Genomic DNA, 23,917 nt, shown 5'->3' on the forward strand with positions numbered 1-23,917 from the left:
TTCCTCCAAGGAGAGTAGAATTTTGGTGAGGAGGTGGTATTGAAACTTTCGATATTTACTCTGTTCTTTTTTTATTTTATTTTATTTTATTTTTGCATGGGCAGGCACCAGGAATCTAATCTAGCCCGGGTCTCTGGCATGGCAGGTGAGAACTCTGCCTGCTGAGCCACCATGGCCTGCCCTTTTTTAAAATTATTTCAAGCATATATTATTACCTTTGTCATTCTTAAAACACTAAGGTGCAAGGGAAAAGACTAGGAAAAAATTATGATTCATCTCAAAGTATATATACAGAGTATCTTCTGTGGATGTTTCTAATGTACATTGTTAAACATTTAGAGTCAATATCATACATTTTCTTCATACCATTCATATACCCTTCAAATTATTTCCCACAAAATAGAAACCAGTCTATAATATTAATTTTATTCACATTTTTCCAAGCAAATACAATATTAAATAATCTAAAAACAATACATATTTGTTAGAAAATACAACTCAAAATTCTCAATTGCCTGAGCTTTGTGATTGTATGTGGCCAGCCTTTGTTCCTTTAGAATTTCAAAGTGAATGCACTGCTCAAAACAAACATATTAACAAAAGAAGATTTTTCACAAATATAGTTTTGCTAATTATAAAGAAATCCAAAAAGATTCCTCTAATGTCTTCATTCAGGTGTCCTGAATTTCAAAATAGAAAACAGTATTAAGAGATTTTTTGTCCCCTTATCTCACACTAGCTACATTGAAGCAGCTAATTTGGATCAAAAATCTAGACCTAGCTCATTGCATAGGGTCTGCATAAGGTTCAAGCATACCCTTACAATGAGAAACTCCCTGCTCATCCTATTGTACGAAAGTCCATTTCCAAATGCAGACATTTTGAAATGAGAGGTCATATTTTTAGGATCACTCTTTTTAAAATGGTCACTGGATTACAGTAAGGACTTTATATCAGGCAGGTATTAGCAGTTTGATACCAAATAAACTATAGAATCAGGCTACATAAATACTTTTTTTTTTCTTTCCACATGGACAGGCACCGGGAATCAAACCCGGGTCTCTAGCATTGCAGGTGAGAACTCTGCCACTGAGCCACAGTGGCCTGCCCACTACATACATACTCTTAACCACAATTTTATACCTAGTTCAATGAAATACAAAACTGTCTATTAAACTGTTTTTTTTTTTATTGAAGTAAAGAAACATGGCTTTACTTCTAACACATACTCATTCACAAAGTTGATGCCCAGTGTGAAATGATCAATTTAAGGGGGAAGGAAATATCCGTATGATGTTTTTAAAACCTGCAAATTACGCAGAATGCCTTTTTGGAAGTTATGACATCAGTAACTCAGCAGCCACTTTGCTTGCTCTCTTGCTTTCTTGACACTTAGTTAACTGAAGTAAACTTTAAAAATGAATAAATGTGCTTAGAAATTTTATGGGAAAAGGAAAGGGTACATATATTCCAAGATACCAAGTATTTTGACACCTCTTAAATAAGAGCAGTCTTCTAAGTTTAAAAGAGAGAAAAAGAATAGATTCTTACTTCTGATTCACTTCAGTCCAATAGAGTACTAGAAGGTATTACTGTAAAATTCTATGATAGCTTGCCATGTAAAAGAAAAGTAATATAAAGCAAAAAGCATGTTTATGGGAATTGTTTTTGTTTTGTTTTGGGTGCATGGTCCAGGAATCGAACCTGGATCTCCAACATGGAAGGCGAGCAGTCTACCACTGAACCACCCCTGCACCTGGGGGAACTGTTTTAATTAAGAACTTAAAACCAAAATTTTAAAGAGTCTTATGTAGCAATTATTTTATTCAATATTCTAAATGTCACTGAATTCTCAGTTTCAAACTTTTTCAACGTGAAAGATCATTTTAAGCTTTCTCACTGTCTTGCAATTTGTCCTAACAATTAAGAACATGATCATAATCACATTAGTTTCTAGGATGAGAAAAAGTAGGACCTAAGAATTGTTACAACTCAAAAAAATTTCATAGGTTCAAAAGGACTTGGACATTGGAACGTGACTCACAATTAATTCATATTGCTTCATTTGTTGTTCATGCACTGCAGAAGTACTTTAATAATCTTGTTCATTTGTCCTCTATTTAAAAAGAAGGGAAAATTGTCAGTATTTGCCTTCTAGGTCTTATCAGTATCTGAAGTTTTCAGTAGTATGCACATGCATCTGTTTTCTAAACTGGATAAAGACTGGTTTGTTCAAAGCCCAAGAGAAAGTCAGGTTTCTAAGGCAGTCCATCAGTGGAGTCTGAATTACCCCCTGAGATCTTCTTTCCTAAGATTGTTGGAATCTCGTGAAACATGAAAAGCTTGAGCTTGATGGCTAAAACGTAACATGCAAGTAGTAGTTTTAAAGCAGCAGTTTTTATAATCAGCTACACTACTGCACACTGTCATATTAATTTGATCTTTATGTACCTGCAATGTTTAAAGACTTTAAAAATAGTAATACCAAAATTACTAGCAAGGCTGTTTTAGACAACATATAGAATTAAGATTTCCTCTTACTAAATATACACCTCGGTGATTAAGAGACCTCTCTATGTAAAAGAATTCACCTCAAAACTATGCAAATAGACTAAAAACTTTTATAAACAAAAAGCTTACAGTTTTTCAGTTTGAGTTTTCAAAGCTTAGTACAATTATAAGATGACAGTATGTGAAGATCTTATGTGGGATAAAACCAGTTCTAAAAATTGAATATAGTATTTTAAAGACCCAGAGTAAAAATAGGAAGGAAATGCTCAGTTTCACATCTAACACCCAATTTTCATTCACCCAGCTTGAGGTGTTAAGTTGGCATAAGCAAGGTTCCTTTGACTATGTCTCATAAATAATTTTAATACTCACCATTCTAGTAGATTTCTGTCTCAGCTAGAGAAGGCCTTACTCTTTCATGAAAACCAGTATTTTTAAGCCAATTTTATATCCCAAAGGCAAACATACTAAAGAGAAGGAATACTCCATTTAAATTCTTACATTTGTGCTTATACATAAACCACCATTCTCACATTAAGTTTGATATATGAGATCTTCCAACTGCAAATCAAAAGGTAATGTATTTCAACCAAAAGTAAGTATGAATATTTTACATCATCAAGACTTGGTCATTGTTAAGTTTGGCTGAGGAAAACAGAAAGAGAAGATAACATCTCTACTTGATATCTTAATAATCTTCCTACATCCCCAGTGGGCCAGTTAATCTCAATTTACAAATTAAATGAATTTTCACATGAAAATTCTAAATGTCATTGCCAATAATTATGCAAGATGCTAAAGTCTATAGTGGGAGTACATCAAGTGGCCAGACTCCACTAAGTGATTAATTCCCCATTATGTTTTCTAAACACTTGCAATATTTAGAAAAAAGTAATACTATGACAGTCTTTGACTCAAAAGAAATTTCACTTCTATTCTAAATATATATCACACTGACACTTTGTCTATTGGAATGTATTTGAACTATTAAATAATGAGTGGCTGGATGACAATTTAAAGAGAAAAAAAAAATGACCCTTACCCAGCCCAGATAAGTCTTAAATGTCATGGTCTACAACATGGTGCTAAACTGAAATACAAGTAAGTTTAATTTTTCAGGAACTACCAGAGTTCTAGTTGTATTATACATGGAGTCAATGCTACCACTGAAACTCATTTTTTACTTGATATTGATTCTTTTACTAAGAAAACTGTACATGATGAAAATAAATCTTATGTTGCAAGATGGAATGATATTATTAGCTATGGAGTTTGAATAGTTATTCAAAACAAGATTAAATTCGTTATGCATCCATAGCCATGTAAAGGCATTTGGTGTCAGTATTTTAAAAGATTAAGATGCTTTAAAACAAACCTTTGTAAGAATATCAAAGATTTAGGGAATTTATCTTCATAAATAACTTCAAATGTCTATGGCTTCAACTGTCTGCCCTACTACTGAGGTAGGTGGCCAAGATTCATCAAAATATATAACAATCATTTGGAAATCCCCTAAGAAAAACCTTGCATAATCAGTTGGTTTCTTAAACCCATGTCCAGTTTTCTTTTGATGCCTGTTTTGTTTTTTCTTTCTTTCATTTCCACCTTTTAAAAGAGGATATCCAGGCAGCTGGTTCTTTAAGCTCTTGCCGAATAGCATCTCATGTATTCTGTCATCCATGGGTTATCTGAGGAAGGTTTAACCTTCATGTTTTTCTCCACATTCACAGAGTGAGCACGTTGCCTTTGAGCAACCAGTTTCCTTTTTTCCACCTGTCTTCTGCTCTTAGCTCGTAATGCTGACTCATGAATCTAGGAAGAGTTTAAAAGTATATTAATGTAAGTGACTTTTGTACTAATTTTCAAAAATATTCACAGTGAAGATCTCCTGAAGCAGAGCAGAGACAAGCTCAGCCTTTTTATATACCATTCTGCATATAAAAGCTTCTACAGAAATAGCTTCTAGAGAGAAACCATTCCCCCTGGATGCTATGGCTTACTTGGGATCAGTGATAAACCAACCAATAGGAAATATCAAGTGGACTAAATTCAGATGTGAATTTTAAGCAACTAATTCACATGTTCTTCTATAAATTGCCTCTGGAAAACTGTTGGAACTGCTTAGCATTAAGCATGGATAATATTCCATTAAATAATTTTTAGTTCTTTAAGTGTTTTACAGCAAGTCTCTCAAGAGATTTTACCACCTAAGACATTACATAATACAGCCAAAGCCTGTTAATCACATGGAAGTGCCATGTCTTTTCTTATACTACTGCTTTTATCATCTCAGATTTCATTTAAAATAACACCATCCACTGGGGTTCAGAATCAGTGGAATGCTTAATCAGAAGTCAGTGTGCAGATTTTCTTTCTGCTATTTTTAATGTGTTCTTTGCTTTAGGCTGTGTAATAATATTAAAGCTCAGAAACAATTGTTTTGTGACTATACATATGAGGATCCTCTTATCTGAACTGTGTTCTGAATTTGACACAGGATGACAAACAAGGACTAAGGTAGGAAAAAACTTAAAGCTTCTGGGAGTAAAATGCAGAGATTATGGATGAACAGGGGAAACATCATTTGAATTTAGTCAGATAGACATCTGGAAGATGATGTCTTCTTCATTCAAGGAGAAGCAATCTAACAGACACACCTCTCAGAACGTAAGGCCAGCCAGAGGTGCAAACCTAGGTCTGCAGATTGTGCTCATCCTTGCACCAGACCACCTAGAAACTCATGAACCCGGACTCCATCCACTTCTTCACCTGGCTTGGGGACTTTAAACCCTCCCTTGTACCAATGAATTCCCAGTCAAGACCCCTTTCTCCAAGCAACCGACGTCCAGAATCCTCCTGTTTGTTGGTTAGATTCCCAGTTCCAGACTTTCTTGGCCCACCCCATTGTAACCTAAAGATCTACCATGACCTCACAGAATCCCGTTGACCAGGGATATGATACTTAATGATAGAAATATGGTCTAATTCCCTTCTTTCAAAGGAAAAGCAGAAAGCAAATTAAACACTGAAGCCCACCTCATGGACAGGGGCAGAAGCACAGACATTATGAGTTTTTTGGCTTCCTGTGTCTGTCTGTTTTTCTCCCCAGCCATAAAGAGCAAATGGATGCTTGTTTTCTTTTATTTTAATTGATGATCTTTGAGGACTTTTGACTGCTTTCCTGTTTCCTCTAGCAAACAAGGCACTTCGATGTTGTCGAGGTTCAATACTCTTGGGTAATTTATCAGTTTCTTTTGTTTCAATTTGTTCAGGCTTTTCTTCTACTTCTTTCACTGACAATGCTTTTGGGAAAAAAGATAAAATGATAAGGAACTACTTTAAAATTAGGTTTACATATTATTACTTTAAATATTTGAATTGAAAAATTCATAATGTTTAGTTTAGTAAGTAATACTCTCATTCTTATAGCTCAACCCTAACGTCTCACTTAAAGCAGAAACAAGTTAGGTTAGTAATTTTCAAACAGCTTATCCCATTTTAAAATCAACAACAAATACACCAAGATGGAAGGAAGCCTATTCAAAAGAAACTTGTTACTCATATTCTGAGATATATCTAGCTCCCCAATTAAATGTTACAAGATAGAAAGCACCAATTGCTTTCTATTAGCCTAATCCAGTGCTGCTGGGCTTCAGGAAATATTCTGAAGAACTGTCTCCCTGTTGGTCTGAAAGGAGTCAAAAAAAAAAAAAAATGGGCCTTCCTCCAAGACCCAGAACCACTCCCTTCAAGACAAGACCACTATCTGAATTCCTTGTTGCAGGGAAAGATTTCACTTTGTGCATTCAGCAGCTGCAAACTAGTAGTTTTAGGTTGCTCAACTTGAGTTACAGGACTCCATTCCTCTTTGATGTTCCGTGATTATTGAAAATGTTCCTATGGGTCCCATGGGCTGCTTCTAAGAGCTAGATGGCAACCTTTAATTTTAAAGGCACTACATCACAATAGGGATATTTTCCATAGTTCCACCAACCTAGATACACAGACATTTGCAAGGTTAGGAATTAGAGATAAGGACTCCTATTTTAAGAGGGCTTTCTCCACACTTCCAATATAAATGACTCTGTCAGGCCAATGGTCTGCAAAAATAATCATTCCTTTAATTATCTTTTAGGATTATGCCATTCATTGTTTTTCTAAGCCTATGTTTCATTTCAGCCTGCACTTAGCTTTGAATAAAAGTTCCTTATGCATCTAGGGCTTTATCACAGGGTGAGCCAGGTGTTCAGGCCTTAAGGAGCCCCCTCATTTCAGATGCTCCAGAATTTGTCTCCAGGTAATGATTTTATAGACTGCTATTATAAAACCTCATCACCTTTTTTAGTATAATACTCTTGCCCCATCCTATTTTTAGTTGTTATTTTCTTGTGGATGTTCCTATTTCCTTTATAGTACAGTGAACCCCTACATAGGACAGTCCAGACACAGTGGTACATGCTTGTCAGAAATGACCTTACCTATACCAAATTTATTAGTTTATTACTGAACATTTTAAGGATGAACAGACAATCAGTAACCAATCATGGGGTTCAAAGCTCCTCACCACTATACATACCTTTAAGCCCAGCACCTAAGTTTGGGGAAAAGGTGGGATGCTAACTTTCCATTTTATTATGAGGACCTAAATCCATTCCTTACTCAAAAGGTACTTTGAGTGACATACCTATATTCTTTCCTCTTCTCTGGATCTATGAGGAGGAGGAAGGGAGGAGCAATCAGGATCAAGATAAATGGAAGAAGAAGGTGGGGAGCATGTGTCATTACAATACTGGGAGTGAAAAAATAACAATTCAAATAATCTTCATTGATTCCTTTCTCTTCCTCTCCTTTTCCATGTGTCTAACTTATTACTTCCAGGGAAACCTTCCCAGAGAAAGTAGTAATGATTTAGTTTGAAGGACAAGCTGGAGCTAGCCAGGAAAAGAATAGGAGGGCGAATTTCAGGAAAAGGGGATAGCTTGTTCAAAGGTTTGAAGGTAAGAAAGAAGAGGAAATTGTAAATGGTTCAAGATGATGAGTACACAGAAAAAGTGAATGAAGACATGGGCAAATATGAAGGGAGAGGTAAAGACTTTGTAGACCACTAAGAATTTTTTATTTTCTTTTGAAGACAATGAAAAATCATTGAAGGATTTTAAGCTGAAAAATTACTTGGTCCTGTTTGCCTTTGAGGAATAAGGCTTCTGGTACAATGTGAAGAGTAAGTTAATTCAGAGAGACTGGGGCAGAGAGGCCAGACAGAAAAATATTACATAGTTCAGGCAAGGAATCAGTAGTACAAACTGAGTGACAGGGATGGACCTTGCCAGATAACCAGAATCATCAGAGTACTTGTGAGCTACACACTGATCTGGGAAGAATTCTTAGACTCCTCTCAGACAACAGGGAGACAGTTCTTCAGAATATTTTCTGAAGCCCAGCAGCACTGGATTAGGCTAATAGAAGGCAAAACTCAAAAGTCTGGTACAGTGTAGGGGGCTGGAAGGGAAAGGAGTCTAAAATTTCTCAAAGGTTTTCTGAGTAGATGATCATGCTCTCCTCTGATAAAAGGCCCACAGAACGATGAGGAAGGAATGTATAACACCTTGGGTTTGAGATGCTCCAAGTAAGCAGGCAGCTGGATCCTTGATCTGGAGCACAGAAGAGATGAAGTTGGAGATGAAAGTCGTGAGCTAGTGACTGTGAACTGAAGATCAGATCACCCAGAAAAAAATACATGGAGAGGAGAGGACTGAATTAGGCCTCAGGGAATACCATTATTTAATGAGGGAATGGAGGAAGGAGATCCCAAGAAAGAACAGTTAGAAGTTCTTACAGACAGTAAGAAGAGTTGTAAAAAATAGCAAGGAGAGTCTGTTATTAGAGACACTGAGGAGAAAGCAATTAACAAGGTCCAATTTTACAGAGAAGCCAAGTAAGATGAGGATTAAAAGAGACTTTAAATTTGATAGCTCAGCAGTCATGGGTGAACAACACAAAAGCTCTTTTCAGTCAAAAAGGGGAAGAATGGAGGTGGGAGAAAAAACAGGCCACAATGGCTGAAGAGTGAATACAGTGGATAAGACTGCTGATTCTGGTGACAGTGAGCTATTAGGCCAACCCTTCCCTATTAAGGATAACTGAAAAAATTGAAAAAACTATAAAAAATGATCCCAGACTAACAGTGTCCTCAGGCACCAATGCAAGAAAGTAAAATCATCCCTAGGCATCAAATTATTTCTCAAACTTATCAGTGTACTATAAAAGACGACTAAGGAGACTTCCAAGAAGATCAGAGTAAGGTGGGCTGACTTCACCCCAGCTCCATAGAGCAAGAAAAGGGTCAAAAATAAATAAACCAACAACTGGGACTGCAACTGAAGCAGAGATACAAGTGGAGAGAGCAGGATGAGTGTCCTTAGTCACAAGCCCACCGAGAACAGGTGGCATGTGTGGAGACATGGGTCATGAGGGAGTGGCAAGCTCCTGCACTCCAGGCTATTCCCACAACAGGCTTGGGAGCTCTTCCCTCAAGGCTCCACAGCTGGGATTCCTGTGGGGAACCACTAGGGCAGCAAACGCCTCCCCTGTGCACAGGGACTGAGCACTGTACCTGCTCCCCACCCCTGAGACAGGCCACCATGGGTACCTGGGTTTGATGGGAACCAGGGGTTCCTCATCCAGGGAGCAAGGGAGCAAGGGAGCATGCAGAGTGGAACCAATCTGAAAACTGGCTGGCAAGGCAGGCTCATGAGCTTCTGGTCACACTCGTCTTTATCCGAGGCCTGGGAATCTCAGGTGTGCTTGGACAGAGAGACAGGCCAAGGGGGCCAGCTGAGCCACACACCACCAGGTTGGGGTTTTTTTCTTGGTGCATGGACTGGGAGTCGATCCCAGGTGTCTGGAATGACAGGTGAGTTTTCTCTCACTGAGCCACCTGTGTACCCTTTTCTGCCTAGTTTTTAAAAGACCCTCAAGTATTTTGTGTGTATGTACATGGACTGGGAGTTGAACCCAGGTCTCCTGTGTGATAGGCATTCTGCACTGAACTACCTGTGCATCTTTTCTGCCTAGCTTTTAACAAACCCCAAATAGAACTGCACCCCTTACATGAGATCCAGGCCTAGGTTTGGCAGAGAATTACTGACAAACCAAGTGCAAAAGGGGACACTAAGTGCAAGCCCAACTAAATATAAAACTTCAGATAAGTGAAGGAAACCAACCTGCAAAATAACTTCAAGGGGATCAAATGCCCCAAACACAAGAGAAAATCACAAGCCACATGAAGATCCAGGGCACAAATGTTCCAGATAAATGACCAAATCAAAACACAGAGGGAACACAGAATATGGAACAGTTACTCAAGGATACATATAAAGAAATAAAGGCTATCAAGAAGACACTAGAAGAGCATAAAGAAGAATCTGAAAAATTAAGTAGAAAAATAGATTTCACAGAGATGAACAGTGCTGTAAATCAAATTAGAAAAATACTAGAGAAAAAAATAGCAGATTCAAAGACTTGGAGGGAAGAATAAGTGAGCTAAAAGGCAATTGGCCATTTAAGTTTAATAGTAAAAGACTGGTTAATAATAACAATGCATCGTGAAACCTTCAGAAGGAAAGGAATGTTTTGTGGACTATTTGTCTTCATGTGACAGTTTTGTTACTAGTTTTTAAAATCAGTACATTTTAAATGGAAACAATGACCAAAAATCTGTTCCAGAATTTTGAGACCCATTAAAACAAAGGAATTAGACATACATAGATCATTACACCCCAAAACACCAGGATGTACATTTTTCTCCATTATTCATAGAATGTTTTCCAAGATGATCATATGCTGAGACCCAAAATGAGTCTTTATAAATTTACTAAGATTGAAATCATCCAAAGTTCTTTCTCTGACCACACTGAAATAAAGCTGGAAACAACCACCAAAACAACCAGAACTTTCACAAATATATGAGATTAAAAGACATAATATTAAATAATCGGTGGGTCAAAGAAGAAATTGCTAGAGAAATTACTAAATATCTGGAGAGGAATGATAATGAGAATACAACATATCAAAACATGGGATGTGGCAAAGGCAGTGCTCACAGGGAAATTTATTGCCCTAAATGCCTACTTTAAAAAGAAGTATGAGCAAAAATCAAAGACTTAACTGCTCACCTGGAGAAATTAGAGAAAGAATAGCAAACCAAACCCAAAGCAAATAGACATAGAGAAATAACAAAGAATAAAGCAGAAATAAACGAACTAGAGAACAAAAAAAATAGAAGATTACAAAACGAAGTTGGTTCATTGAGAAAAATCAATAAAACTGATGGACCCCTGGCTAGACTGACAAAGAAAAAGAGAATGCAAGTAAAATCAGAAATGATAGGGGAGTCATTACCAAGGATCCTGAACAAATCTTAAAAATCATAAAAGGATACTATGAACAACTATATGCCAGCAAACTAGACAACTTAGATGAAATGGACAACAACTTGGGAACACGTGAACTACCTACACTGACTCAAGATGAAATAAAAGATCTCAACAGATGAATTACAGGAAACAAAATTCATCAGTCATCAAAAAATCTTCCCACAAAACAAAAGGCAAAGACCAAACAGCTTTACAGGGGAATTTTATCAAACACTCCAAAAGAACTAACACCAATATTGCTCAAACTCTTCTAAATAACTGGGGGAAAAGCCCCAACCAAAACCATTCCTACTAACCCTAAAAAACATCTACAGCTTTATCTGAGATTCTATGAAGGTTCCATGCGCTATGATTATTTTCCAGAAATCTATAATGTCTAGATGGGTTCCTAGGCCAGATAAGTCCTGAAACCCAAATGGGCCGGCCTCTCAAAGAACATCAACTAGTTCCATTCCCTATCCCATATTATCAGTAACCCTTTCCAACACTGAAAAGTTAGAACTGACATAGCTCTGGACCAGTGAAAACTGTCTAAAATTGAGACTGCTGTTGACTGCACAACTAATTGAGGACACTGTAAGACATGGTTTGTTTATTTTGGACATTATCCATGATGCCCAATGGATGGAGGGGGCCAAAGGATACAATGACTGAGAAGGTAAAAGGTGAACTGTGATAGATAGATGGATAGATGGATGGATGCAGTAGATAATGATGGAATACTCTGCCCCTACAAAAAGGAAGGCTATCGTAAGGCACACAACAAACTGAATGAAATTTGGGGACAACGTGTTGTGCAAAATAAGCCAGAAACAAAATAACAATTATACTATGGTCTCTTTCAGAAAATACTTATAAGAAAATTGGAGCCTAGAATGTAAGATCTTATAGGAGCCATATGTAGCTCAAAACTGTAAGTGTATTTCTAAATTCTGAGATGCTGAACTGTATGTGTATAAGCTGGTATTTTCTTGGAACTTTGAATACCTCTGTGACACCTAAGGAAAGAAATAACAAAGATTATAACAGAAATAAATGAAATAGAGAATTGAAGATAGAAAGCATTAACAAAATGAAAAGTTGGTTCTTTGAAAATATCAGTAAAGATAACAAACATTTAGCTAGGCTGACAAAAAGAGAGAGAGGAGGGGCTTTACTGTTGACCATATGGAAATGAAAAAAATAAGAGAATATTTTGAACAAATTTATGCCAACAAATTAGACAACCTGGATGAAATGGAAAAGTCCTACACATAAACTACACTGACTCTAGGTAAAATAGATTTCAAAAGACAAATTACAAGAAATTGAATCACTCATCAAAAACCTCCAAACAATGAAAAGCCAAGGACCAGATGGCTTCACAGGTGAATTCTACCAAATATTTCAAGGATAATTAATACCAGTCATGCTCAAACTCTTCCAATCAATGGAAGAGGAGGGAACATTTCCTAACTCATTCTATGAGGCGAACATTACCTTTATAACAAAGCCAGATAATGATACTACAAGAAGATAAAATTACAGGCCAATTTATTATAAATATAGATGCCAAAATCCTCCAACAAAATATTACCAAATCAAATGTAACAGCACATTGAATGAATTATATATTATAATCAAATGGGATTTATCCCCTGTATGAAAGGGTGGTTCAACATAAGGAAATAATTACTCATGTACTACACCACATTAATAAAAGGAAGGGGGAAAAACCAAAGGACCATCTCAAACAAAGCAGAAAACGAATTTACAATGTTAAGCATTTTTTCTTGAGAAGAAAGCTTAGAAAAAGAGAAATCAAAGGAAAAATCCTCAATATGACAAATAGCATATATGAAAAACCCACATTAACACACTCAATGGTAAAAGACTTAAAGCTTTCCCTCTAAGATCATGAACAAGACAAGGATGCCCACTATCACATTCCTGTTCAACATCATGCTAGAAATTCTAGCTAGAGCAATTGGACAATAAAAAGACATAAAAGGCATAAAACTTGAAAAGGAAAAAGTAAGACATTCATTATTTGCAGATGACATGATCTTATATATAGAAAACCCTGAGAAATCTATGACAGAACTACTTGAGCTAATAAATTCAGCAAAGTGGCAGGATACAAGATTAATGTACAAAAATCAGTAATGTACACAATGACCTACCTGAGGAGACAATTAAGGAAAAAATTCCATTCAAAATAACAATCAAAAGAATCAGGTATCTAGGGATAAGCCTAACCAGTGATGTCAAGGACTTGTATTTAAAAATTATAAAAAATTGCTAAAAGAAATAAAAAGTGACCTAAATAGATGGAAAAACATTCCATGCTCATGTATAGGAAGGTTGAATGCCATCAAGATATCAATGTTACCCAATTTCATCTATAGATTCAATACAATACTAATCAAAATCCCAACAATCTACTGTGAAGACCTGGAAAAATTAGTTCTCAAATTTATTTGGAAGGGAAAGAGACCTAGAATAGCTAAAGATATCCTACAAGGAAGAGCAAAGTGGGAGGACTAACATTTCCTGACTTTAAAGCCACAGTGGTGAAAACAGCATGGTACTGGCACTAAGATAGAAGTATTAAGCAATGGAATTGAATCAAGAGTGCAGAGATAGACCACCAAATCTGTTGACAACTGATCTTCAACAAGACCCCCAAATCCACTGAACTGGGACAGAATATTCTTTTCAATAAATGGGCATGGGAGAATTGGCTATCAATTGCCAAAAGAATGAAAGAGGGCACTTACCTCACACCCTATACAAAAATTCATTCAAAATGGATTAAAGACCTAAATGTAAGAGCCAGTACCATAAAACTCCTAGAAGAAAACGCAGGGAAACATCTTCAAGATCTAGTAATAGGAGGCAGCTTCTTAAACTTTACACCTAAAGCACAAGCTGCAAAAGAAAAAAATAGACAAATGTGAGCTCCTCAAAATTAAGAGCTTCTGTGCCTCAGAGGACCTTGTCAAAAAGATGAAGAGGTAGCCAACTCAATGGGAGAAAATATTTGGAAACCATACATCAGATAAAGGCTTGATATCCTGTGTACATAAAGAAATTATACAGCTCAACAACAAAAGAACAAACAGCCCCAATTATAAAATGGGCAGAGGGTATGAACAGACACTTTTCTGAAGAGCAAATACAGGTGGCTAAAAAGCAAATGAAGAGATGCTCATTTTCACTAGCCATAAGGGAAATGCAAATCAACACAACAATGAGATATCACCTCACACCTATAAGAATGGCTGCTATTAAACAGAGACAACTACAAATGTTGGAGAGGATATGGAGAATTGGAACACTCATTCACTGTTGGTGGAATGTAAAATGGTGTGGCCACTATGGAAGACAGTTTAGCGATTCCTCAGAAAACTAAATATTGAGTTGCCCTATGAGCAATATACGGTATATACCCAGAAGAGTTTAGGACAGTGACCAGAACACACATTTGCATACTGATGTTCACAGCAGCATTACTCACAACTGCCAAGAGATGAAAACAATCCAAGTGCCTATCAACAAACGAGTGGATAAACAAAATGTGGTATATACATATGATGGAATATTATGCAGCGGTACAATGAAATGATGTCCCAAAACATAGGACAACATGGACGAAACTTGGCGCATAATACTAAGTAAAATAAGTCAGACATAAAAGGACAGATACTGTATGATTTTGCTATGATGACTCTGGTAATGGTAATCTCAGAGGTTACACTGTATGAAATAGCAGACCTAGAGGTACACAAAAGCTACAGATGGAAGAAAGGCTACCCAAAGTGGTTGATTCTAAATACAAGGAAACAGATGGAAGTGACAATTAATTAATGGGCTTAAAAGTAACACTGCCATATAGAAGGTGAATATGATTGAAGGGGGATGTATAGTGCTATGTATCCTAATGATTACATTTACAATTATAAATAAGTTCTTACATGAGCTATTCCAATGGTTCAATAGTGGACAAAGTCAATAGGTAGAGGAATATAGGGGAAAACTAAAACTGCATGCTATGACCAATAGTTAACAGGAAGACATTAACAGTACCACAGCCTACCAAGGGCAACTAACTGGGGGGCTAGGGACAAGTGATAAGGGGTAGTTCTGATTTGATAGTTAGTGATGTTACATTTGCTGACCCTTTGTCATTATGGACCAATGAAAATTGCCTAAAATTCAGAGTATAGCTGATTGTACGACCAAAGGAAGATACTGTAAGACAAGGTTTGTTTATTTTGGACATTATCCATGATACCCAATTGATGGAGGGAGCCAAAGGACACAATGACTGAGAAGTACAGAGGAAAACAGTGATACATTTATATGATGGAATTTGGTGTGGCTACAAAAAGGAGGGACATTAAGGGGCACTGAAAACTGAATAAACCTTGGGGATCATGGGCTGTGCAAAATAAGCCAGAACAAATGAACAAATATGCTAAGGTCTCTCTCAGAAAATACTTTTTAAAAAATAGAAGCCTAATGAGCTGAGACTCAGCATCAAGGGACTGAGAAAAACCCTAGAATGAGCTGAGAATTAACATCAAGGGATTGAGAGAAACTTCTTGACCAAAAGGGGGAAGAGTGAAATGAGACAGTGTCAGTGGCTGAGAGATTCCAGAGTCGAGAGGTTATCCTGGAGGTTATTCTTACGCATTAAGTAGATATCACCTTGTTGTTCAAGATGTAGTGGAGAGGCTGGAGGGAATTGCCTGAAAATGTAGTGCTGTGTTCCAGTAGTCATGTTTCTTGATGATGATTGAACAATGATATAGCTTTCACAATGTGACTCTGTGATTGTGAAAACCTTATGTCTGATGCTCCTTTTAGCTACTGTATCAACAGAAAAGTAGAACATATGGAATAAAAATAAATAATAGGGGGAACAAATGTTAAATTCAGTTTGAAATAGTGGTAAGTGAAAGCGAGGGGTAAGGGGTATGGTATGTATAGTCTTTTTTTTCTCTATTATCATTTTATTTCTTTTTCTATTGTCTTTTTATTTCTTTTTCTAAATTGATGCAAATGTACTAAGAAATGATGAATATGCAACTATGTGATGATATTAAGAATTACTGATTGTATATGTAGAATGGAATGATATCTAAATGTTTTGTTTGTTAATTTTTTTATTAATAAAAAGAGTTTTAAAAAAAAACCCTATTCAGTATCATACCACTATATTTGATATTTAAGATTTCCTAGACCAGGTATTATATATGATATTTGCTGTTTAACCATTTTACAGATATTGTTTTGTCTTAATTTTGGTAAAATATTTCAAAATTTATGTGAATTCCTTTTATTAGAGGAGGTCCCTGTTATTAAAGTCCTTATTTTACTTATTTCACATTTGTCGTATATGCCTTTAGGCAATAATTTATGGAAGAACATATTAGTGGTAGTTGTTTAAGATTTTCGATATCCAAAAGTCAATTTAGATTGACTTTGTCATAAGGGATATTTTGGCTTGCTATGGAATTATTTTGACCAGACTTTACCCTTCAAATTTGTTTTCCCTTTTATTGACACTTTGCATAGTGTGGTATTTTTATTAAATTTGATGGAACAATATTATTAAACTTATGCAATTGACTGTATTCCACAGTTTAGATTAGTGTTCACTGTGTTGTACAGTTCTATGGGTTTTTTAAAAATTTTTTCTGGTAACAAATATACAACATAAAATTTTCCCATTTAAAAAAAAAAATAGAAGCCTAGATTGTGGGCCCTTATACCTTATAGAAGCCACATTTGATGTGAAGTTATAGATAAAATTTCTGGATTCTGAGACACTGAGCCATATGTGTATCAGCTGGTATTTCCCTGGAACTCTGAGTACACCTGAAAGTTAGCACAGCTATAGATAATAATAGTTAAGGTAACCAAAGGAGAGATCAGACCTCAATTAGAGTTTAAAACAAAGCCAACCTCTTATCAACATGAAAAAGTCAGAGCAGGCATTCTCCAAAGATCCCTATAGATTGGGAGAAGGATTGAAGGAGAAGGATGAGGTATTACAGAGCAAATGGGATTTAACAAACAAGTATGCTACTGAATCACTATACTAATATTCCTTCTAGCCTCCAGTGTTGTGGAGGAACTAGAAGAAAAAATCTGAGATGATGGTATGGTATCCCATGACAAACTCGAGGATCTGTTCTATAACTACTTGTTGAAGTGTGCTTTGAAAATTATTCCTTTTTTCTTTCTTTGCTTTATATATATATGTTATCTTATACAATTTAAAAACACATTAATAAAAAGTATGGTCTTGAGCCTATGTGGGAAGATGGAAAAAATGGGGAGGATGATAGCTAATTACATTGAACAAACAGTGGAGACAAAGTCATCTCAATCGCTTTTGGCTGGAGATACTCCTGTGCCTTACTGGAGAATCTTTTGATGACTAAAGTGATGATATATGTGGAGCCGTTGTTAACATTAGCACAAACGGTGATAAAATAGCAATATGGACTACTGAATGTGAAAACAGAAGCTGTTAAAAACACATGTAGGGAGGGTGTACAAGAAAAGATTAGGACTTCCTCCAAAGATAGTGATCAGTTATCAGTCCCCTGCAGACACAGCTACTAAGGGCAGCTCCACCATTAAAAATAGGTTTGTTGTTTAAGAAGACACCTTCTGAGTATTCTCATAGGAGACTATGTCAAGCAATTGAGTTCTGGGAGCTGAACCAAAGCCTCTTTAACAGCAGGGTGGATGCATTTAAATTTTATTTTCATCTAAAAAATGTTGCTAATAACATTCACCTTTGTCTTGTAGTTCTGTGTTCATATATTCTTATTTTTTTATTTGGGCTAGCATATTCACTATCCCATTCAAATTACAGTATACATCATTCCCAGAATCTATAAATATGTTCCTGACCCACATTACAAGCACATTTACCCATCCACAATATTCAAAAAAAACCATGCATTTCTATACGTTAAAGGAAAAAGAAAATTCTGTTTATATTCATTCCATTGTATGTAGCAGCATATTTTGCAGGTTTGAAAGAATATAATGCATAGTTTTCTAGCAATTTTCTTTGTTTCTTTTTTCAGCATTATTATCTTTGCTGTACTCTTGCTGATGGCTGCTAGATTTTGTTTCCCTACTCAATAACATTAGTGACTTTTAGTTATTCACTCTATTTTGCTTTTGTTTTTTACTCCATGTAACATTGGTGAAGGATCCAGGAATATGACACAAAGGTGGAATAAACATTAATTTTGTGCCTTTTTTGGTCATTTTTTTTTTTATAACTACAAAGCTTTGCTAAAAGTTTATGCATTTCATTTAAATCAGTGATCTACGTTTGTGTGCGATTCTAAACATAACTGTGGATTTTTTTTAATGTAACATCATAATAACATTCCAAACTAGAATTAGAATGTGTTTTTGTGTCTTAATGCTGCATTTCTTTTTTAACATGGACAGGCACTGGGAAACAAATATGCTGCATTTTAACACTTTGTATTACTTAAGTTATTTTGCTTTGGTTAGTCAAGAAGAAGACCAATTCATATTAAGACAGTGTACAAAACTGTAAATAAACTGTGTACAGTGAATTGTCTTTCTGACTAGATTTGTCCTTTTATTCTCTATCTCCATAGAAGGAATATGTACCTCTTATTGCAAAGCCATCTCTATTATGTCTTCTCTTATAGTGTTTTCCTTGTGAAGAACATGTTTGGAGCACTACTTTGACTATTATGCTTATTACATTTTAAAATAAATTGAATAGCTAACACCATATATATGGAATTTTTTTTAATGTACAATGCAACAAAGATTACAAGACAAAGAAATAGGAAATAATGGTCCCTCCAAATGAACAAGAGATAAACCTAGAAACAAAAACAATGACGATGACTTTAGACATACCAAACAAAGATGTTAAGAAATGATCCTCAAGCAAGCAGTGGGGACAACCAAATCAATAGACCAAGCCCTCAATCTTGGGGCTCACTCCTATGAAACTTATTCCTACAAAGGATAGGCTAAACCTACTTAAAGTTAGGCCTAAGAATCACCCCCCAGAGTACCTCTTTTGTTGCTTAGATGTGGCTTCTATCTCTAAGCCAGCTCAGCAGGTGACTCCCAGAATGTAAACCTCACTGGCAAAATGGGACAGAAATCTTGGGATGAGCCGGGACCTGGCACCAAGGGATTGTGAAAGACTTCTTGACCAAAAGGGAAAAGAGAGAAATGAGACAAAGTTTCAGTGGCTGAGAGATTTCAAACGGAGTCAAAAGGTTATCCTGGAGGTTATTCTTATGCATTATATAGATATCCTTTTTTAGTTTATGGTGTATTGGAGTATCTGGAGGAAGTACCTGAAATTGTTGAGCTGTGTTCCAGTAGTCTTGATTCTTGAAGATAATTGTATAAAGATATAACTTTTACAATTTGACTGTGTGACTATGAAAACCTTGTGTCTGATGCTCCTTTTATCCAGGGTATGGACAGATGAGTTAAAAAACATGGATAAAAAAATAAATAAATAATAGGGGGGACAAAGGGCAAAATAAATTGTGTAGAAGGAAATACTAGTGGTCAATGAAAGGAGGGGTAAGGCGTATGGTATGTATGAGTATGTATGAGGGTTTTTTTTCTTTTTTAGGAATGAGGTTAATGTTCTAAAAAATGACCATGGTGATGAAAAACAACTATGTTATGATACTGTGAGCCTTTGATTGTACACCATGTATGGAGTGTTTGTATGTTCAGAATGTTTATATCTGTTTGTATGTTAAGATTTATCAAAAAAAATATTTTTAAAAAATGAACATGGTGATGAATACACAACTATGTGATGATATTCTGAACCACTGATTACACACCATATATGGAATCTGTGTGAAAATATATCAATAAAAATATTAAAAAAGAAAAATGAAGGAGAGATTAAGGCATTTACAGATAAATAAAAGCTGAGGGAGTCTGTCTTCACTAAATCTGTCCTACAAGCAATACTAAAGGGAGTTCTTCAGACTGAAAGGACAAGACACTATTGTGTATGGAAGCAGGATAAAGAAATAAGGCCCCTGGTAAAGGTAGCTTAAGTGTAATTATAAATGCCAGTTTTACTGAATTGTGTTTTTTGGTATCTGACTCCACCTTTTACTTTATATGGGCTGTAGAAGGCAAATGCATAAAAGGTAATAATAAATCTATTATCATTTAGAAACAAGTTTTGACAGATTTGAAGGGAGAAATTGATGGTTCTACATTAATAGTAGGAGACTTCAAAATACTGCTTTCTATAATGGATAGAACATTCAGGGAGAAGAGCAATAATGAAAAAGAAGACTTGAATGAAACTATAAAATCAACTAGACCTTCTGATGTTCCTTTTATCTACCATGTCAACAGATGAATAGAACATATGGAATAAAAATAAGGAACAGGGCAACAAATATTAAAATAAATTTAGTCTGAAATGCTAGTGATAAATGAAAGTGAGGTAAGGGGTATGGTATGTATAATCTTTTTTTTTCTGTTATCGTTTTCTTTCTTTTTCTGTTGTCATTTCTTTTTCTGAATTGATGCAAATGTTCTAAGAAATGATGAATATGCAACTATGTGATGATATTGAGAATTACTGATTATATATGTAGAATGGAAAAAAAAAATCAACTAGACCTTAAAGACATGTTTAGAAAACTTCACCCAACAGCAATAGCATACACATTCCTCTCTAGTGCATATGGATCATTTTCCAGGATAAACCATGTGATAGGTCATAAAACAAGGCTCAATAGATTTAAAAATATTGCAATTATACAATGTATCCCCTTTAACTACAATGGAATGAAGTTACAGATCAGTAACAGAGAGAGAACTGGAAAATGCACAACAACATGAAAATTAAATTGCACGCACTTTAAAAAACAAAGGAGCAAAGAAAAAAATCACAAGAGAAATTAGAAAATATCTCCAGGTAATGAAAATGAAAACAACATACTAAAACTGATGGGATACAGCAAAGGCAGTGCTGAGAGGGAAATGTATAGCTCTAAATGCAAACATTAAAAAAACAAAGCTCTCAAATCAGCAACCTAACCTCAAAACTGGTTGATCTAGAAAAACAAGAGCAAACTAAATCCAAAGCGAGCAGAAGAAAAGAAATAAAGATTAGAATGGACATAAATGAATAAAGAATAAAAAACAATTTGTTAACAAAAACAAATGATGGTTCTTTGAAAAGATTAATAAAATCAACAAACCCTTAACTAAACTGACAGAAAAAAAAAGAGGATGCAAGTATCTAAAATCGGAAATGAAACATTACTGATATCACATAAATAAAAAGGATTATAAGAAGATACTATGAACAACTCTACTCCAACAAATTTGAAATGGGTAAATTCCTAGAAACACAAACTACCTACATGGACTCGAGAAGAAACAGAAGATCTCAAAAGACCAATAATGAGATTGAACCAATAATCAAAACCTCCCAAAAAAGAAAATCCCAGGACAGATGGCTTCAGTGGTAAATTTTACCAAACATTCCAGGAAGAATTAAAACCCATCCTCCTCAAACTCTTCAAAAAAAACTGAAGAAGAAGGAATATCACCCTAATACCAAAGGCAGATAAAGATACAACATGAAAAGGAAATTACAGACCAATATTCCTTATGAAAATAGATGCAAAAATCCTCAACAAAAAACTACAAACTGAATCCAACAGCACATTAAAAGAATTATACACCATTATCTAATAGAATTTACCCCAAGTATGAAAGAGTTGTTCATCACAAGAAAATGAAATACACTACCTTAATAGAACAGAGGAAAAAAGCACATGATCATCTCGATGCAGATAAGGCATTTGACAAAATTCAGCACCCTTTCTTGATAAAACCACCTAAAAAACTAGGAATAGAAGGAAACATCCTCAACATAACACAGGGCATATAGGAAACCCCACCCCCCCCCTTAACATCATACACAGTGGTAAAAGACTGGAAGCTTTCTCTCTAAGATCAAGAACAGGGCAAGGATGCCCACTGTCACCACTGTTATTCACCATTGTACTGAAAGTTCTAGCCAGATCAATTAAGCAAGAAAAAGAAATAAAAGGCATCCAAATTGTAAAGGAAGAAGTAAATCTTTCCATTTTCTCAAATGACATGATCCTGAACGCAAACTACTAAAGATAATAAACAACTTCAAAAAGTGACAGAGTATAAGAGGAACACACAAAAGTGAGTAGTGTTTCTACATGCTAGTAGTGAACAATCTGAAGAGGAAATCAAGAAAAAAATATATTTACAATAGCAACTAAAAGAATCAAATATCTAGAAATAAATCTAACCAAGATGTATGGGACTTATACATAGAAAACTATAAAACATGGCTAAAGGAAATTTTTAAAAACCTAAATAAATAGAAGGGCATTCCGTGTTCATGGATTGAAAGACAAATATTATTAAGATGTCAATTCTACTCCAAGTGATTTACAGATTCAACATAATCCCACTCCAAATTCCAACAGCCTTTGCAGAAATGAAAAAACCAACCATCAAGAGTTGGGGCCCCAAATACCAAAGTCATCTCAAAAGAGAATGAAGTTGGAGGTCACACTTTCTGATTTAAAACTTATTACTAAGCCATAGTAGTCAAATGTAGTACTGGCACAAGGATGGATACGTAACCAATGGGATCGAATAGAGAGTTCAGAAATAAGCCCTCACATCTATGGCCAACTTATTTTTTTTTATGCAATTTGAGATATATTCATACACCATACAAACCATCTGAAGTATACAGTCACTGGCTCCCAGTATCAAAAAGTTGTGCATACCTCCCCATGATCAATTTTAGAACATTTTCATTACTCCAGAAAAGAAATAAAAATTAAAAAGAAAACCAAATCCTCCCATACCCCTTACCCCTCACTATTATTGGCCCATAGTATTGGTGCGGTATATTTGTTACTGTTGATGAAAGAATATTAAAATATTACTATATTAACTATAGACCATCATTTGCAATATATATACCCTCTATTATTAATTCCTTGTAATAGTGTCATGTATTTGTTCTAGTTCATGAAAGAACTTTTTTATATTTGTACAATAATTATAGATGTTGTCCACCAAAAGATTTATTGTATTAAACATTCCTATATTTTAACTTCCAATTTTCTTTCTAATGACATACCACATTCACACACCATTCAATACTGTTAATTATTCTTTTTTTTTTTTTTAATATGGAACACTTCATGAATTTGCATCTCACCCTTGTGCAGGGACCATGCTAATTTCTGTATCATTCCAATTTAAGTATATGTGCTGCCGAAGCAACCACTGTTAATTATTCTTACAATAATATAATACTGTCACCTGTATCCTTTTCCAAACGTTTAAGTTTAACCTAGTTAGACACCCTGCACACATTAAGCAACCGCTCCTCAATCTTTAGCCTCATTCTGTATTCAGTTAACCTATCGTACTGGTTTGAAAGGATGTATGTACCCTAGAAAAGCCATGTTTTAATCAAAATCCCATTTTGTAGAGGCAGAATAATCCCTATTCAATACTATATGTAATTAGATCATCTCCCTGGAGATGTAACCTAATCAAGAGTGTTTGTTGAACTCGAATAGGGAAGATGTGTCTCCACCCATTTGGGTGGGTCTTGATTGGTTTACTGGAGTCCTATAAAAGAGGAAACATTTTGGAAAATGAGAGATTCGGAGAAAGTAGAAAATGCTGCAGCACCACGAAGCAGAGAGAGTCCACAAGCCAAGCGACCTTTGGAAATGAAGAAGGAAAATGCCTCCCAGGGAGCTTCATAAAACTGGAAGCCAGGAGAGAAAGCTAGCAGATGACACTGTGTTCGCCATGTGCCCCTCCAGCTGAGAGAGAAGCCCTGTCTGTGTTGGCCATGTCCCTTCTCACTTGAGAGAGAAACCCTGAACTTCATT

General features: G+C 35.5%; 1 protein-coding gene and 1 non-coding gene across 7 annotated transcripts in view; both read right to left on the reverse strand.

Moving 5' to 3' along the window:
- The window catches only part of CCSAP (centriole, cilia and spindle associated protein), a 36,842-nt gene that overhangs the window by 3,780 nt on the left and 9,145 nt on the right, over positions 1–23,917 (reverse strand). Inside the window, exons 2-4 of one of the 6 annotated variants that reach the window (XR_013170858.1) lie at positions 5,548–5,813; positions 4,117–4,323; positions 2,045–2,116 (exon numbers count right to left, since the gene is read on the reverse strand). Coding sequence is in view for 1 of the 6 variants with exons in the window: in XM_077149402.1 (XP_077005517.1) it covers positions 4,150–4,323; positions 5,548–5,813 (440 nt within the window). In the remaining 5 variants the exon portion in view is untranslated. Of the gene's footprint in view, positions 1–407; positions 4,324–5,547; positions 5,814–6,354; positions 6,443–23,917 lie in introns of those variants that run through there. The other 5 variants (XR_013170857.1, XR_013170856.1, XR_013170859.1 and 2 more) reach the window with 5 other exon arrangements.
- LOC143675292 (U6 spliceosomal RNA) lies at positions 23,195–23,298 on the reverse strand. The gene has a single exon (XR_013171529.1). It is a non-coding gene; the product is annotated as a U6 spliceosomal RNA (small nuclear RNA).

This window comes from Tamandua tetradactyla, chromosome 2 (assembly GCF_023851605.1).
Source record: "Tamandua tetradactyla isolate mTamTet1 chromosome 2, mTamTet1.pri, whole genome shotgun sequence".
NCBI lineage: Eukaryota > Metazoa > Chordata > Mammalia > Pilosa > Myrmecophagidae > Tamandua > Tamandua tetradactyla.